At 34.5% G+C, this 18,698-nt stretch overlaps 2 protein-coding genes across 3 annotated transcripts; both read left to right on the forward strand.

The window, feature by feature from the left end:
• The first annotated feature begins 4,678 nt into the window (after positions 1-4,678).
• On the forward strand, positions 4,679-10,579 carry LOC101217211 (protein NARROW LEAF 1). 2 transcript variants are annotated; one of them, XM_004144590.3, is made up of 6 exons: positions 4,679-4,952; positions 6,002-6,508; positions 6,638-6,781; positions 7,488-7,728; positions 7,996-8,496; positions 9,911-10,579. In XM_004144590.3, exons 2-6 carry the CDS (start codon positions 6,014-6,016, stop codon positions 10,333-10,335), a joined length of 1,806 nt encoding a protein of 601 aa, XP_004144638.1. In that variant the 5' UTR covers positions 4,679-4,952; positions 6,002-6,013; the 3' UTR covers positions 10,336-10,579. The 2 variants fall into 2 exon arrangements, with proteins under 2 accessions (XP_004144638.1, XP_031740176.1); XM_031884316.1 differs by having other exon boundaries at positions 4,703-4,952; positions 5,925-6,508.
• Positions 10,580-12,036: 1,457 nt separating this feature from the next.
• Positions 12,037-18,349, forward strand: LOC101216970 (serine/arginine-rich splicing factor SR45). The gene is made up of 12 exons (XM_031884699.1): positions 12,037-12,361; positions 12,556-12,624; positions 13,425-13,513; positions 14,301-14,347; positions 14,428-14,508; positions 14,601-14,766; positions 14,921-15,155; positions 15,280-15,345; positions 15,781-15,897; positions 17,174-17,243; positions 17,331-17,362; positions 17,969-18,349. Exons 1-12 carry the CDS (start codon positions 12,138-12,140, stop codon positions 18,030-18,032), a joined length of 1,260 nt encoding a protein of 419 aa, XP_031740559.1. The 5' UTR covers positions 12,037-12,137; the 3' UTR covers positions 18,033-18,349.
• Positions 18,350-18,698: the final 349 nt, after the last annotated feature.

Consider the following 18,698-nt stretch of genomic DNA (forward strand, 5'->3'; position numbering starts at 1 on the left):
TCTCCACACGTGTCGTTCTAAGTTTGGCAACTAGTCTTGACTTAGAGGTTGAGCAAATTAATGATGTTAATAATGTATTTCTACATGGGGATTTAGATAAAGAAATCTATATGGAACATCTAGAGGGTTTTGAGCAGAAAGGCAAAGAGCATCTAGTGTATAAATTGAAGAAAAGACTTTATGGATTGAAACAGACTCCGAGATAGTGGTACAAGAAGTTTGAGTCAGTTATGGGGGAGTAAGGCTACACAAAAACTATTTCTGGTCACTGTGTTTTGTCCATAATTATTTTAATGATGATTTTGTTATATTATTACTCTATGTTGATGATATTTTGATTGTTGGCAGGAATGTTTCAAGAATTGATAGCTTGAAGAAACAATTGAGCAAATCCTTTGCCATGAAGAATTTGGGGCCAGTAAAGAAAGTTCTTGGAATTTGAATAGTTCGAGATAAAACATCCAAGAAGTTATACATGTCACATGACCAAAGAGAAAGTACTTGAATGTTTCAAGACGAGTCAAGCAAAATAAGTTAGTTCTCCTTTAACTAATCACTTCAAACTGAGCAGTAAACAATGTCATTCTACATATAAAAAGAAGGAAGATATGAGTAAGATCTCATATGCTTCAGTAGTTGGGAGCTTAATGTATGTCATGGTATGTATTAGACCTGATAGTGCTCACGTCATTGGTGTTGTTGGTCGTTTTATGTCTAATCCATAAAAACAACATTGGGAGGCAGTTAAGTGCATCGTGAGATATTTGAGAGGTACTTTTAGTTTGAAGCTCACATTTGAGGATGGAAAGCCAGTACTTGTTTTGTATACTGGCTCAGATATGGCAAGGGACTTAAACAGTAAAAAGTATACTTCTTGTTACTTGATGATATTTACAGATGGTGCAATGTCTTGGCAGTCAAGGTTGCTGAGATGTGTTGAACTTTCTACAACTGAAGCATAGTATATTGCACAGCAGAAGCATGTAAAAAGACGTTGTTGATGAAACGCTTTATACAGGAGCTTGGCTTCAAGCAACAACGATATGTGATATACTATGATAATCAGAGCAAAGCTTGAGTTTTGATATGTTAACAAAGAATCTACCAAGAGCAAAGCTTGAGTTTTGTCGTTTCACAATGGAAATGACAAGTTCATCCTCAAAGTGAAATGAGGGAGATTTGATGGGCTTACTTCACTTTGTGAAGCCCAACCCACATTTTCTAGGTTAATTTTTTATTATGCAAATTAACCAACTAGCTGTGTGGGTGTAATTCAATGAGTGTGACGTCAAAACAATGAGTGAAAAATAGAAAAAGAAAATTTCGTGCAGTTTCGTTCTTCAGTCATTTATGGATTGATCCATGGTCCAATCGAGCTAAAATTTTGACGGTGTATTATTGGCAGGAGGATCTTCATTATGAATGGTGGAGATTTCATTTGGAGCTATCTACAGTCAAATTCTAGTGGATAGTTAGCTATCACATATTGTGAGATCTTTCTATTTTTTCTTCATGATTATTGTTGTTTGTTGTCGCGATTATTATTCTCGAGATATTTGCCTCTAGTTGTGACTAGGAAGAACTTTAAACACATTAAAGATTATAGTGAAGATTCTAACTTCCGTCCGTGGTTTTTTACTCCTCACGTTGAGGGAGTTTTCCATTTTAAATTCATTGTATCAATACTTTAATTATTATTGTTATTATTGTTGATTAGTATTCTAACAAATTCACACAAGAGTATAATAATTGATCCAAATTAAAGGTGTTTATCCCCAATAAAACAAGGGATCGTTGTAAATTTAGAAATCAAACTAAAAGTATCAGCATATACAAAATAATGCAAAATAATTTGTAGAAATAGCAAGATTTAGAGTTACCTATTGAAGTTCATAAGTCATTGACCATATAACAGCTAGGAGTTTATCAATAATAAAAAAGTTGATAGAGGTTGATCCATGATAAGTTTTTGTAATTCTTAAAAAAATTGTAATTACACATTTTAGGATAAATTATTAGAAAAAAGTGTCTCAAAACTTTGTTACTTTGTGTCAAAAATACCCATAAGTTTTGAAAAGTTTCAAAAATACCCTTAAACTTTTAAAAAAAGGTTAAAAAATATTCTTATCGTTAGTTTTGGATGGAAATCATTAAAGTTTTGAAAGTTTCATAATACCCTTAAACTTGTAAAAAAATTAAAAAAATATTTTCATTAATCCAAAATTTACATGAAATTTATTAACCCTAAAAAAACTTCAAGTTTAAACTATAGTCTTAAATTTCTGACGTGGATTCAATCAATAATCCATTGCATGTACCTGAAGGACCAATCACAAGGAACAAGACAAAGAAGATACAAGAGGCTTTCACATTGCATGTTCAAAAGTTGGCAAATGCACAACGAGAGACCGAGAATTTTGAACGCAAATTTTTGTATAATGTTAGTTCAGCAAGTCAAGAAGATAATGGAGTCAAGATGGGACGAGAAAGTTGTGTAGTTTGGAAGATGGCACATGAGACAAAAAAGTGTGCAAAATTTGTGAAGGGGTGGCAGTTCAACTTCCATCTCTTGGAATTTCTTGATGTTAAAGGTTGTCAAACGTTGCCATTATCAGGAGCATATTACATATCACATATTTAAGACAATTTAAAGCAATTCTATCTTTTAGTTTTTGAGAAATGGCTACTCGTTTGATGTGCAATTAAGTTTTAAGTTCCTAGGTCTTATTTTCTACAATTTGCAATTAAGTGTGTTTGAATGACTCTTGAGTTCTTTGGTCAATCCGCGACCATTTGGCCTTTAAAATGGCTTGTAATGCTCATAAGAAGGCGATGATGAATACTAAAAAGCTTTTGCTTATTCAACCCCATATGGTGTTGTCTTTTCTTTCAAATCTTGTCTTAGGTTTGATGTTCAATCGATTCATTGGATTAGTTTTGATCAATCTAATTCTAGAATGAGTCGTCTTAGGATTTAGGAGTGACCATCGTAGATTCTAAGTTTGATTTAAGAGTAATTCATCTTCTAACTAAACTCTTGGTTGGAATCATTCGGTAAGTTAGTCTCGTTTGTGTCCGTTTACAAGGATCCTATAAGGACTTATAGCTTTGTAAACTTAAAGCATATTGGACGCTTGTCAATTTCCATCGGTGCGTGGATATTTGATATTTTCACATTTCCATGAGTTAAATATTGATAGAAGGGAATAGATAGATCCATTACGTAGAAAAATCCACGAACCACAAAAAATAATGGGACATTTTTAAAAACAACAAAATAAATTAAAATATTTACAAGCTATAGCAAAATTTTGGATTCTATCACTGATAATCTTTTATCACTATAGCATATCAATGACTATTAGTGATAGAATTTGCTATAGGTTTTAAATATTTTATAAAATCTACTACTTTTAAAAATTCTCCAAAAATAAACATGAAAATGACACTAATATAAATAATAGACACGTTTACTTATTTGAAAACAATAAAATATATATTTACTATTTTAAAATTATTTTTTGAATTTTCTGTTTTTATAATTTTTCAGAAATATCAATCAACATCAATATTTAAAATCTGGGTTAAAACATAAAATTCCACAAAAGCTCACGAGATTTTTAAAAATTATCCTTAAAATATATTAAATAATAACTAGACAAATAAAAAAAAATCTCACACTAATAGATCTATCATATTGTCACTATGTGTTAACAATCAAATACATTTTTTTATTTGACAATTAACTGTATCCTAATTACGACAATAACTATTAAGATTTGTTGAGTTGGTGACCTATCATTGTGTGTTAATAGTCAAATAAATTAAAAATAATAGTTTTAACTTAAAATTTTGATTTTGATTTAGTTGGCGAGAAAATTGGAGTAAAATTTGGATCAATGAGAATATTTCTGAACTTTTTTTTAAGCTAAAGGATATTTTTAAAAACTTTTTTATAGTTCAAAACTATTTTTGAAACAAACTTTTAATGGTTTCTATCTAAAACTAAACATTTTTGAACCATTTTCAAAAGTTTAAGAGCATTTTTTAAGCTTTTGAAAGTTTAAGGGTATTTTTGACACAACCATCAATGTTGGGGACATTATTTTTTCTTTTTGTAAAATTTAGCCTACATTTTATCATATAATATTTAGAAAAAAAATATGATACTATTTATTTAAAGATATTGAATAATGAATTAGACGAGTAATACATTTGTATACGTTAATAATAATACAAAAGCAAAAAGAAAAAAAGGTCATTTTAACTCCTCGGTTCGGATCTAGTTTTTGTGTAGTTATTAAGTTTCAAAAAGTTACACATTTGGTATTAAATTTTAAGATTGATTTTAATGTAATCTCTAAAATTCAAAATCTTACGATTTAACTTTAACATTTGAGTTTTGTTCAATTTGATCGCTAGTTTTACCGTCTTTTGGTACATTTTAATAAATTTTACTGTTTTGTTCGATTAAATTAAATTTGAAAATTCACGTTATAATTACTTTAAAACAATGTTTGTTATTGAAAAAATAATAATAATAAAATAAAAACGATTGGGCTCAGACCAAACCAAACAGAGCATTGTGATTTGAACAGAAAAGAAAACATATAGAATTAGTGGAAGAATGTAATCACTGTTGGACACGTCTTCCCACCATCGGTTAAGCTTTGTTTTGTTAAGCGAATTAAAAAAATGCCTCCACTCACTTACTCCCTTTTACCTTTTATCTTTTTCCCATCTCCAATGTCTTCTCTTTCAAACCTTCACTTTTCAATGTTTATGTGCAGAAGCCTCAGCTCAGCTCTACTTTTCTGTGTTTGTTCCTCTCTCTGACCAAAACCCATGCTCTAATTTTGTTCAAACCTTCAATGGGTTAGCCTTTCTTTCTAAGGATTTCACTCTAAATTCTGCTCTCAGTGCCATTTTCATCAAATTCCTCATTATTTGGAGTGAGTTTTAGTTCTCCTTTTCCTTTTTGATTTGTCATCTCTAGGTTGCCCTTTGATTTCTTTCTTTGTTATTTACTTGTTTGTGGGATGATTTGATTGTTTTTTATGTTTGATTGCTGGGTTTGTGATTATCTAATACTGTTGTGTTTTGTGTTTTTTTTCTTTTACTTTTTTTCTTTGAAATACAAATTTGTTTACTGCTATTTTTGTTTATAGTTTCCTTTATTATCTCACGCATGTTTATGGTTTTTTTACATGTTCATGGTTTTTTCTAAAGGGAGAGAACTAGGAGTACACAATACCATCTTGTCCTTTCATGTATTGGCTGGCTTTATCATTGAGTGTCATGCTCCAATTGATTAGTTTTATTGTTGCCTTTTGAAATAAACTAACCATTATCAGCTTGTCTTTTGCAAACCACTGCAACTTGTTAATATTTTGTTTTGTTTCTTTCAATTCTGAGTCTTGAAATTGGATATAATAACTTACTTTTCCCTATGTGGATGTTATTCCTGCTTATCCATAAATTGAGCTACTATATAGAATATTAGACATAACTTAATCAATCTATCAGCTTAAGTAGCTTAAGCTTTTAGGTATTCTGGTTGGTAGTTCAACATCATATTAGAGTAGGAGGCCTTGAGTTTGTAACTTATCCTCCGGCATATCACCAACAGTCTGCTCAGGATTTGAATGTCAATGGTTCGACTAAACACTAGGGTTGCAAGACTTAACCTAACACCTAACTGCATGAGCTTTCACCCTCAATTCAGATTAATAGTTGAGATGTTGAACATCATGAATCAAATGAACATATGACTTCACAGGTTGTATTTTAAAAAACTACACATTATCAATTCCTATATACATATATAAATATAAATATTTTTATTATTTTTTTTTTTTTTTGGGGGGGTGTTCTATTGGTCGTTTATCAGTTACGTAGTTATGTTTTGATTAGTTTTTTCTCAGTTTATTGCAGTGCTACTGGCTCTTTTCCTTGTCATTCCATCAACTGGTTGATTTACTTTCACTATTTGTATCACTAGGTGAGCCATATAATGGAGCAAACAAGACACAATAGGAGGATCAACTGCTCTGGTTCGACCCCATCCGAGGAATCAGCGCTGGATCTTGAAAGAAATTGCTGCAGTCACTCCGATTTACCTTCTTTCAGCTCACCTACACTTCAGCCATTTGCATCTGCTGGACAGCATTTTGGGTTCAATACTGCTTACTTTTCATGGCCTACCCCAATCCGGTTAAGCGTTGGTACGGAGGAAAGGGCAAATTATTTTGCAAATCTTCAGAAAGGGGTGCTACCAGATATCCTTCATCCTTTACCAAAAGGGCAGCGGGCAAACACATTACTCGAACTCATGACAATAAGAGCCTTCCATAGCAAGATCCTGCGTTGTTACAGTCTTGGAACGGCGATTGGATTCCGTATTCGAAAGGGTGTACTGACTGATATTCCTGCTATTCTTGTTTTTGTTTCCAGGAAAGTTCACAAGCAATGGCTTAGTCCTATCCAATGCCTGCCCACTGCTCTGGAGGTCTGAAGAAGAAGCCCTTCTACTTTATATTCAAATCCCTTCCTTATCTTTCTTGTGATTGTAAAGTAGCAGTATTTTAAATTTCACTTTGATCTTTAATAATTATGCTAGATTTTTTGTTCTATTCAGGGGCCAGGTGGTGTCTGGTGTGATGTGGATGTTGTAGAATTCTCATATTTTGGTGCACCCAACCCTGCACCTAAAGAACAGTTGTACACTGAAATTGTTGATGATCTGCGTGGCTCTGATCCATGCATTGGCTCTGGTTCTCAGGTACTTTCCTTTTTCTTTGCAACTAGTGACCAAAAAACTCACAATTATACGAAATAGAAGTGCTTAAATGGCATAAGAAAACACGAGGGAAGATTTGAGAGATTGATCGACAACTGGGGCTAAATGTGAAATTCCCAACTAATTATGCAGGCATCTTTCAAGATCATCTTGTTTCAACATGAATCTGTTCCAAGATACTTTATCTTGGCCCAAGGATTAAGTAATGAGAGTATAAATGATTATTAGGATTTTTTGCTCATGTGTTGGCTCTTTCCTGTTATAATCTTTGCCAACGTTATTACATAAAGTTGTTTTATATACTCGAAAATGAGGGATATGTCCTAAACCCGACGTGTGCATCTTAACATGCCTAGCACCAGTTTGAACCGATTACAACTTTGGGGAGTAATGGACCTGTACTGATTAGTGATAACATCATGGGTGATTTTAGCAATCTCTGTGCTGTAGTAGTTTCTAAATGGTTGGCACAAATGGCTGTTTCATAAGCTCAAAAGTTGGTAGTACTTGCTCATTTTTCACGTCCTTTTTGGTAGACTGGATGTTTTAGGGAATTTGATTTCAAAGGAAAGTTTGCCTGCCTAGCTGCCTAAGTTTATCCTGCGGCATGGCTTAAATTCTAGGCATGTCCTTATAAAAAATTCTACTAGTATCAGTAAACTTGAATCTAATTCTACTACCTCATCAGGTGGCCAGTCAAGAGACCTATGGAACCTTGGGCGCTATAGTAAGAAGTCAAACAGGCGGTCGACAAGTTGGTTTTCTCACAAACCGTCATGTTGCAGTTGATTTAGATTATCCTAATCAGAAAATGTTTCACCCTCTTCCACCGACACTTGGGCCTGGGGTGTATCTTGGTGCTGTGGAGAGAGCTACTTCATTCATCACTGACGAGCTTTGGTATGGAATTTTTGCTGGAATAAACCCAGGTAATATAGCTTATGCCAAAAAGAGCATAAACTCCAAGTAGTACAAAGGCAGATTAGAAAAGCAAGTTAACTTATATATTAGGTCACCTTATACAATCAAAATGAAATGGGAAAATAACTGTGACGAATCTAGAGATCATGTGCTCAAAAACAGATAAAAGGACATGTAGCTCATTAACTCCAATCTACTCTATTGTTCTACTTCATCGCTCCAAACATTGGCAAGCCCAAGCCCGGTGCACTTCTTCTAATTTTGTTAAATTGCAGAGACGTTTGTCAGGGCAGACGGGGCATTTATTCCTTTTGCTGATGATTTTGACATGTCAACTGTCACTACGTCTGTAAAAGGTGTGGGACAGGTCGGTGATGTGAAGTTTATCGACTTGCAATCACCTATCAGTACTCTCATAGGGAAGCAGGTGGTGAAAGTTGGAAGAAGTTCTGGCTTGACTACAGGAACTGTTTTGGCCTATGCTCTCGAGTACAATGATGAGAAAGGGATATGCTTCTTAACCGATTTTCTCGTTGTAGGTGAGAATCAACAGACTTTCGATCTCGAAGGAGATAGTGGAAGCCTCATCATTTTAAAGGGCGAGAATCGAGATACTTTGCAACCAATTGGGATTATATGGGGTGGAACTGCTAACCGAGGTCGGCTTAAGTTAAAAGTCGGCCAACCTCCTGAGAATTGGACTAGTGGTGTTGATCTTGGGCGCCTTCTCAATCTGCTTGAACTTGATCTAATCACAAGTGATGAAGGGCTCAAAGGTTAGGTTTCAAAAGCATCTAATATCCTTCTCTCAATAACTGAAAAATTGCATTGATCAAGCATTTGTATTTCTAATTTGCTTCTCCCAAATGTCTCTCTTCTGAGGTAGCACATAAATTTTTTAGGTAGCCTTTCAATAATGTCTATATGTTCTCTCTAATTTGAATGGAATAAATTATTTGACTCCAATCCAAGAAGTCAATTGTAAGATACATAGTTTTTTTATATTGGAGAAAGACTTAATCCATAAAAAGAAAGATACATAACCAATATACAAATGTAGTTAATAATTTCATTTTATTAACATATTTACAATCAACGGTCCTCCTTAAGCTGGTTTAAATATATCATCTATTGTCAGCTTGTCAATCATTTTCTAGAATATTACTTTTAGTAGTTGTTTAGTCAAACACATCAACAGTTTGATCTCTACTTGGAAAATCAAGAATACATATCATACCATTTCATTTTTATAATAGAGTACCTGTCGACTTTGATATACTTTTGTCCTTGAATTGAGTTGTGGGCTATGTCAAAGCGAGCATATCTCAATTGGTATACGGGTTGTTATTAGTCACAAGTTCTTTGGTTCAAAGTCCCTCATCATCCTCATTGTACTAAAAAAAAATTCTGTTATTAGCTGTAGAGGTCACAACCTTTTCGTCGTAGGACACAAGTATGTATTTTGAAAAACTTTCAATTTTGTAAGTAATTTTTTTTATCCATATTCCTTCAAATATTTCATATGTGAAAGCCCTAAATTCTGCTTTGACGTTCATCTATCCACCACATTGAGCAAACAAAAGATTACTTTTTTTTTTTTTACATTCCACATTTTGTTTTTTCCTGTTCTGCCAAGTGAACAATGGCTCTAAGTAGACTTTCTATCCGTTGTACTTCCTGCCCAATGGACATTAGTATAAAATTAAATCAGTAGATGGTTGTGCATTTTAAACGACATACCTTTTCCTCGAGATTCCTTCAAATATATCATGATTCTACACATAACTTCAAAGTGAACCAGTCCCTGCGAGCGGAAGAATTGGCTTATTATGCTTATTGCAAAAGCAATATCTAGAGAGCTTTGAGCAAAACATGTGTTTGATAGAACTCCGTTATGGATCTTATAATGTTAGATAAACGACGTTGACTGACAACTGCTTTAGAGGTGTGAAGAGAAGAGAGAGGATAAGATGATAAAAATTAACTGAAAGTCTGAAAAACCTGGAGATTAATGAATGTATACTGTTTTTATTTCATTCTTTATGGTCAATATAACGTGTTTCTTTGCCTTCGAGGTATGTGAACTACTTTTTTTTTCATTTATCGTTTTAGGTTTTATATTGGTTAGTTTCACTCCTATGGTTGGGTTCTGATAAACATTTTTGTTCTGTTTATTAATACTATATGCAGCGGCAGTGCAAGAGCAAATAACTGTATCTGCAACCGTAATCGGGTCAATTGTTGGAGACTCCTCTCCTCCCGATACAACACTGCCAAAGGAGAAGAGTGAAGAGAAGTCTGAGCAGTTGGGTTTTCAGATCCAGCATATGCCTACAGAAGTAGAACCTTCAGCTAAAGACCGGCCACTCCTGGAGACCGAGTTTCATCTTGAACCAGGGATGAACAGGGCTCCCAGTGTGGAACATCAGTTCATTCCAAGCCTTTTCAGTTGCTCTCCCTCTCATCAAAACAGCACTTTGGATCGTGCTGTTTCCCAAAACCTATCTTTGCTTCGAAGCGACTGCGAAGACCTGTGTGTTTCCTTGCAATTGGGTGACCATGAAGCCAAGAGACGACGGTCGGATGCTTCTGTTTCCATGGAAGAACTGAAATAGATCGTCCGTGTTAGTACGACTATTGAGAAATGCACATTTTTCTGCATCACTATGGCTGTATGTTGAGATTTTCGGGTCTCTTTCTCTTTTTTCCCCACTATGTTTCATTGTAAATTCACATGAACTCCGAAAGAAGGTATATCTAACTGGTGCCCAAACTGAAATAACTGTATTTTGAGCTGTATGCATTTCAGTGAGCTTAAAGTTGGAAGCAATCTTTGCTAGTCTTTGCTTTGGACGTTCATACTGCTTTCTTCTTGTCTTTGGCACTGGTTTAAATTTTGCTTTAATGATAAATGGTCACAGAACGACTATGTTTTTTTTGGCACAATAAGACGTGGAAGCATTCAAACTATATACTCTTTAGTCGTAAAAACATATGACGTGCTTTTATGCAGAGTCTCTAAGTTTGAGATAATATTGTCAGGAAATGAGTGTTCAAAAGTTACCCATTTTAGATCATTGTTGTGCCGTGGAAAATTCACTGTTTTGAAAGTAAAATTTTACGTTACTTTAGTGTTAAATTACAATTGTCAGTTTTTTTTCCAGGGTATACACAATTTCCAAACTCAAACATGCACTCATCTGCAAGAGCAAATTTATAACGGTTTATGGGGCATGTGCTCCCTTCACATGGTCGGTTTTTGTTTGAAAATACAATATATATCCAATTAATATAAAAAAGAAATATAATTTAATTTTCTAAAATGAAGATAATTGTATTACATATTAAATTAATTAATTTTTAAAGCTAATTAGTATTTTTTAAAATATTTTTTTAGTGTGTTTGTTATATAGTGTCCCTATATAAAATTTATAGATACACCACGGTTCGCCGGTAAAAAAAGAAAAATCAAAACTAAGTGGTATGAAATGAAATTGTTTTATATAGAGAAATAACAAAATATCGGCTAGTTTCCAACTACTATGAATGACTAGTTTCCAACTATAGACGACTACTTTCCAACAACTATTTACAAAGATTAAAACAAACAAGTTGCTTTTTAAGAAAAATTGTAGTGTATATTTAGTTTTATGATTTGATGATGTGATTAAGTACTATGATTGAATTGGCCTCCAGTGAGCAAGATGCGACGAACTTAGATAATTGTATAAGTTTTTAGTGAGTTGTTTTAGATCAATTTGTTTTTTTCCACTAAATATGGAGTATGAATATTTGAACTTCCATTGTCTTTTATCGTTACGCTAATTAGTGTAATTGGCGTAGTTTATAATAGTAATTTCTACCAAATACCATCGCTCCCTCTAAGTCTTTCTATTATTTGGGGCAAAAAATACAATATGTTCAAATTAACAGTTCTTTGATTGAATATCTTGAAATGTTTTAATTAAAATTTCTATTAAGTAAAATAAGAATCGTGTTAGACCAATTCATACATTAGTTATTAATACAAATACGTTTCATCTCACGAAAAAATGATTTTGCAAATATAAGCAATCTAACAAAACATATTCAAATAAAATATTTAACAGTAATTTAGCTCAACTATTAATAAAGTGTAATGGAGAGTTTTAATTTAGCTCAACCATCAAATTTAGTTGGCACCATCAAATTTGCTAGGCTTGAATCCTCCTAGTTGTATTTTAGAGATGTTTTAACGTTTAAAACAATTTCTCCTTTAGAAAAAGAAATTATTTTTGTTTCCTCTCTTTTAACTTTTTGGTCATTTCACCTCCGCAGATTTACATCTCGACTATTTTTCTGTATCGCTTTTCCTTTTCATTGTCTCTGACGGGTTTAAGTTAGGGTTTCAACCTTCACTCTGCACCCATTGCCGGCCATGGCGAAACCAAGCAGAGGCCGTCGCTCGCCGCCGTCGGGCTCAGCTTCCTCCTCACGTTCCCGCTCATTCTCCGGCTCTGATTCCCGTTCCAGTTCCCGTTCGCGCTCCAGGTCTGCATCTGTGTCCCGCTCACGCTCTCGTTCCAGGTCCATTTCTTCGTCTTCGTCTCTCTCTCGCAGCGGTAGTTCTCGGAGCAGAAGCCCCCCTCCTCAGAGAAAGAGGTTTGTCTTTCACTTCAGCTTGCATTTCTCGTTACGGGGTTTTAAATTTTGTGCTTGTGTGGGAGGAAGTATCAGAATTAGGTTTTTTGTGCCTGGAAATCTGGTCGATTCAGCATTTCCTTTTTTGTCGCCGTTTATTGGATGTTCGTGTTCCTGTATTAGACATACAAATTACATTTCCATTTGTTTTTCAGTCCGACTGAAACAGCTCGGAGGTCTCGTCCTTCACCTCCTCCAGCTAAACGAAGTTCTCCGCCACCCAGGTTACAACGTCTCCTTCTACATTCTACAGTCAAATCCAACTTCTCACTAGCATTTATAAGTCTCTTCATTATTTGTTCATGGCATGCATTTTCCAATAAGTCAAACATTTATGCTCTGCCCCGGCTTTTTATGCCCGTCTTTCGTTAAAGACTATCGAGCCTCTTCAATGATTTCATTCAGCTGTTTGTTTCATTTAAGTTTCAAGTTAGGGATGGCTAGGGAACAATTTATAGTATTTCGTTTATCTTTGTTCAAGTACGATGCTTCGGTTTGGACTTGCCGTCGATGGATTAACACCATTTGCCTTAAGCTTAAATATGGTTTCGTTCGTAATTTGTTAATTTATTTCCTTAAAAAGAGCTCATTCTCCCTTATTGTTTATTCAGTTAAAACAGGGTTCAATTTATTAAATATCTATAAAACAGAAGAAAATCTTTGAATTTAGTATTTCTTCAGAACTGTGGTGTGAGTATTGCATTATTTCAAATTGTAATAATTGTCTTCCCTTGTTGAACTTGAATGTGATAAACAGTGTTCTATTAGCTTTAATTGTCTTGCAAATGTAAATTTTATCTTTTGTAATCTATAACCACTTGCAATTTTTATGCCCTGACTATTAGAAAACCGACATATGCATTTTGTTTATATTAATATTTCATTTTGTTTATATTAATATTTCATTTTGTTGTGCATTTGTATATCAATGATTTACATCCCCTTCTTTCTTTTTGTGATATTTTCCTTTTCTGTAAGTCATATTTATATAATTTGTTTTTCACACTGTTTCTTTTGGTTTCAGGAAACCATCTCCTGTACGCGAATCACTTGTTCTTCACATTGACGCACTGAGTAGGAATGTCCATGAGGGTCATTTAAGAGAAATTTTCAGTATGGTTTTTCACTTGCTCTCTTTAGCCTTCAAACAATTATTGTGATTGATCAATGCACTTTTTTGTTTTCATATCATTCTTTTTTAAATGTTATATGATGAATACATCGATTAAACCAAAGTGTAGGACAAAATGAACTTTTATTTCAAGCTTCATTCACACCATCTGAAGTATTCATACAACACTTCGACTTCACAAATTTAGTATTTTGTATTGTAAGAAAAAACCAGGTATATTTGTGTAAACATATGTATTTATGTAGTAGATTTAATTCAATTTGTTTGTAGTGATGGTTGACCATAATGTTTTTTTTGGATAGAAATAACAACTTTGATCGAGAGAAAAATGAAAGAATACAAGGGCATAAAAAAAATTACGCCCATGAAACACCCCATCTAAAAGGAGGACCAACTAAGTAAATTTTTTTGTTCTTAATAGTTGATAATTTGTCATTTCTACTATTCTTCCTCCTGCCTGATATGTAAAGTTACTGCAGCATGCTCATTCCTTTCCTCTCAGCTGTTTCTAAACTCCAGATAGTTTCTTATTCTTTTCACGAATCTATTGTATAGAATTAGTTGTAATTTTGTTGGTCTCATTCAATCAAAGGGTTCACCATCAAATAGAATTTTTCCTCCAAAAACATCCTTATGGTTCAGTAGGTTTGATGTGTATTAGATTTAATAGGTAATCCTGTTGCCTTTTTTAAAATGCATTTTTTTTCTTCTGAAAAATGGTATAGCTCTTACGAATTTCCTTTTTTCCCCTTTCTTGATACCCTTTAGGTAATTTTGGTGAAGTCGTCAATGTCGAGCTGGCAATGGATCGCACAGTGAGTTTCTAACATGTATATTGGATTTGAAGAACTTTTTCTTGCATAATATATTGATGCATCTGTTATAATGCTTACAGGTAAACCTTCCTAAAGGATATGGATATGTTGAATTTAAAACGAGATCTGACGCTGAAAAAGCCCAAGTGTACATGGATGGTGTAGGTTTTGCATAAATGTTCAAGTACTTGAAGTGCATCTATTGATATAGTCTCGTAACTGGTAATTGATTGTGATAATTGGCTAAATGTAGGCCCAAATTGATGGGAATGTTATACGAGCAAGATTTACACTGCCTCAAAGACAAAAGATGCCAACACCTCCAAGGACTGTAGCAACTGTTCCAAAGAGAGATGGTCCTAAGCCTGAAAATGTTGGTCCTGATGCTGAGAAGGATGACATGAAAAGACAGAGAGAACGTATAACTCTCGATAATTATTTTCTCCAATATCAAACTGTTGAAGTTTACTATATTATTTTGTTTTTGATGGTGTAATGGGCAATGTCAAACTTATCTTTATCTTTTGGTCCCTATCAGTATTTTATTGATTTATGTCTGGTTTGTTACATCAGCTTCTCCTCGTCGAAAACCTCCTTCACCTAGAAGGCGCTCTCCTGTTGCTCGACGAGGTGGGTCTCCTAGAAGACAACCTGATTCTCCACGTCGTCGTCCGGACTCTCCTCCACGCCGCCGCATAGAATCTCCTTTTCGTCGCGATTCTCCTCCTCCTAGAAGGAGGCCTGCATCACCCATGAGGGGTGGCCGTTCCCCATCGCCTTTGGCAAGACGACATAGATCTCCTCCAAGGTTGACCACCGTCCCCAAACTCTTCAACCCTCCCAGCCACACACACACACACACACAATCTATCTCCTTGTCTTGAAATGGGGAAACTTGGGAGCATTGACATTGTTTAACTTTGGTTGAATAGGCCCTCCCCAAGAAGAATTCGTGGAAGTCCTGTTCGAAGACGTTCACCACCACCTCCTAGGCGCCGGTACTATGCATTTGAGTTGTCTTTTCTTTTGCACTGTGAATGATACACAAAGATGTTTATAGTTTCTAACCTCACAAATCTATCATAGAGTGTAAAAGTTGACTATTTATGGCTTACTGCACAAATTATTATAATGCTATTGCAGACTTCGAATGAAGTATTAGCTATAGTGTATCTCTTCATGTGACTTTTTAAAATTTTACTTGCTTCCATACAAAGGTGTCCTATAGTTTAATCTTAGGTAATTAGAAGACTGGTGACTGAGGGCTTGATTACTTTCTAATTAGAAGCATGGCAGTTAGAGCTTTTAATTGGTTGTTCACTGTGATTGAGCAAGTTTTTTCTTGAAAGTGGTCTAGTCTAACTCAGTGGTTTCAGTTACGTTTTTACTTAGGTATATGAGAGTTGCATAGTTAAATTGTGTTTCTTTCTCAGCACACCACCTCGACGTGCTCGTAGTCCTCCAAGAAGGTCTCCAGTAGTTCGTAGAAGAAGTCGTTCGCCTATTAGAAGACCAGCTCGATCACGCTCCCGATCGTTTTCACCACGGAGGTAACTTGATGCCTAATGTATTTTTCTGTCACGACCAGCTAACTGCCTTTTAAAGGAAGACTATTAGTATCTATAGATCTAGACATCTAATATATTTTTTTCCTAATCAAATCCCTTTTTAAGTAAATTTTTGCCAACTCTGTGTTTGTGGTGCATAAATTAAATGATGAAGTAGATCACAGAAGCTTATCATGGGCATTGATCAAAAAAGAAAAATAATCACAGTGAACCCTTTCTGAACATCCACAAGTGAGAGCTATAAAACAAATGTGATGATTCCCCTTGCTCCTCTAAATTTCCATCACAGAGCCTTGCTAGCACTGAGCTAAAAATTTTTACTGGTGTAGCCATGTCGAAAGTTAGTGAAATTTTTGTGAAGTTTGTGATTTGTTCTCATTTTTTTTGGAGTATTTGCTATCCAAAATCCTTTTAGAAAACTCTTGAGTTACTCTAGGTTTCGGCTTGTAAGTCAACTGCCTGTTTTTCAGCATCCCATATTCTATAGCCTCCGTTGGGCCCTGAGGGATCCTTTCAATCTAGACAATGTGGGGGGGGGGGGGGGGGGGGGGGGTGTAGGCTTAAAATGCTTTGATGTCTTGTCTAGTGGTCATGGGGTTTTATTTAGATATTATAATGATGTTTAGAAACTATGCTTTAAAATATCTCAATTTCCTATTATTAAAATATTACCTAAAATTTTGTTTTAGAAACAACAATCAGAAATATCTCCAAATTCTCAAAAAATATATGTACACAATTGCATATTAATGGATAACAATTATATTGTAAAGTTAGCTTTCTGCGAAGGATGCTATGAAAGTGGATCTGTGGCTAGTTGGCTTGTTCAATGTCGTATCCTTTGTTCCATTTGTGGGGTTTTTGATCTGAGAAATAATAGAATTTCCTGGGGTGGGTAAGATCTCTTAGCGTTGTCTGGTCCTCATTAGAAACTACATTTCTGCTTGGGCTTTAGTGACTCGGTCATTTTGTAATTACTCGCTTATTATATTGAGGTGGTCCACTTTCTGAACTTCGTTGCCAGGCTTCTCTTTTTTGTGGTCATTTTTTTAGTTGGTGTATTCTTTCATTTCAATGGAAGTTTGGTATCTCAATTTAAAAAAATAATGATATCATTTTCTACTTTACCCTTTCTGCGATGGTTTACTTTTCCTTAACCATATTTTATTCCACAGTGCTAGTACCCTTGTTTTTTTTAATGCCTGCTATAATCCATTTATTTATCTTTGGATTTTTTTATGGTGATCTCTCTATGCAGAGGTCGGCCAGGCGCTGCCGGTAGGCGTGGGAGATCATCATCCTACTCTGCATCACCTAGTCCACGCAAGGTTTGATCTTTGCCATTCTTACTCTTTTTATTGCTTTACTTTTCCCTGCATTAAGTCCCTTCACTTTTCTCTATTTTATATTTACAGGTCCCCAGGAGGGTATCTCGCAGTCCAAGAAGGTAATCATAATCCCATGCGTCACATAAAATATCAGTATATCTTGAAAATATTTTGAAAATGCTCGAGGTTTTTGGAGACCCAGTTTGCTTCAAGTTTAAATCTCATAAAATACATAGGTGCATCCCAGCCTTCACCTATCTTTTACCTATCTGTCATGTAGCTCACTTTATTTTTTCCTATTTTATTTTTTTGCTTGTGTGTGATGCCAGTGGGATGGATACAAACAAATATTTTTCCAAGTCCATACATAAACTGCTAGGTACCTTTTTTTTTTAAAGAAACAATTTCATTGGTGTATGAAATAGCAAAAATGGAGGGGGGAGAAGCCCTGGCCCAAAGAGTTACAAAAGACATCTACAGTTGGTCATTAGTGAATTTAGACATAAACTATAAACTACTGGGCACCATTAAACATGGATATTCTTTCTACTGAGCGTCTAGGTAACTGAATGAGTAGGTGCTTGATTTGTAGTAACTAGTAAGTTGGGAATGACTTTTGAAGTTCTTCAATCTCGACCATCTACCCAAACACCATTAAGTCTCTCTTAATCTTATATAATTAATATACATATATACTTAACTATTGTAGTATTATTGATGTGCAGGCCTTTGAGAGGAAGAAGCAGCAGCAGGAGCAGTAGCAGTAGTTCGCCACCTCGTAAGCCATAAACAACTCTTCACATCTCTCTCCCTCCCTCTCTCTAAATTCTCTTGTTCAATGTGTATTCCGAAAAAATGCGACGTTTTGTTTTCTTCCCGACCTGGTAAAGAGCTTTCTTGTACCGAAAATATTTGGATTTAATCCCCATTTTGGTTTGTTTGTAGTTAGTTTGTTTTTCTGTTACTAATTGGATTAAAAACATTTAGATAATACTTTGTTCTAAATGCAGTCTGTAGTATTATTACACTCCTACTATTGAAAGGTACAAACATGGAGCGTTCCCCTTTTCCTTGTGGGTTTTAGAGACTATATTCCTTTTCTTATATATTGTTTTTGTTAATTCTCTCTTAACATTTCTAGTTTGTGGCTGTTTGTTCGGTTTTTGAATTTTTAGATTTGTCTTAATTTTGTGTTTAATAGATTTCTAAATTTTGATTTGTGTTTAATATGCCTTTGTTCTTTTCAATGTTTGTTCAAAGTTTGCTCCTACAAAACACAGGTATAATGTTTATGGTCCTATTGGATAAAACAAGTTTTTAGATAATTTAAATATGTTTGAGAGTGACTTGATATAAAATTTAAGTTAAGGATTTATTAAACATTTTTTTTAGTTTAAATATCAAATAAATATAAAATTAAGAAACTTAATAGATACTTTAAATATTGTCATCCAA

Source organism: Cucumis sativus, chromosome 4 (assembly GCF_000004075.3).
Source record: "Cucumis sativus cultivar 9930 chromosome 4, Cucumber_9930_V3, whole genome shotgun sequence".
Taxonomy (NCBI): Eukaryota; Viridiplantae; Streptophyta; class Magnoliopsida; order Cucurbitales; family Cucurbitaceae; genus Cucumis; species Cucumis sativus.

Excerpts from the sequence above, each read along its gene's own strand:
- LOC101216970 (XM_031884699.1), top strand. The coding sequence starts at position 12,138 with ATGGCGAAACCAAGCAGAGGCCGTCGCTCGCCGCCGTCGGGCTCAGCT. Across the intron at positions 14,509-14,600 it reads CCCAAGTGTACATGGATGGT|GCCCAAATTGATGGGAATGT; the intron begins GTAGGTTTTGCA and ends GGCTAAATGTAG. Across the intron at positions 17,363-17,968 it reads GTATCTCGCAGTCCAAGAAG|GCCTTTGAGAGGAAGAAGCA; the intron begins GTAATCATAATC and ends ATTGATGTGCAG.
- LOC101217211 (XM_004144590.3), top strand. The coding sequence starts at position 6,014 with ATGGAGCAAACAAGACACAATAGGAGGATCAACTGCTCTGGTTCGACC. Across the intron at positions 7,729-7,995 it reads TTTTGCTGGAATAAACCCAG|AGACGTTTGTCAGGGCAGAC; the intron begins GTAATATAGCTT and ends GTTAAATTGCAG. Across the intron at positions 8,497-9,910 it reads AAGTGATGAAGGGCTCAAAG|CGGCAGTGCAAGAGCAAATA; the intron begins GTTAGGTTTCAA and ends TACTATATGCAG.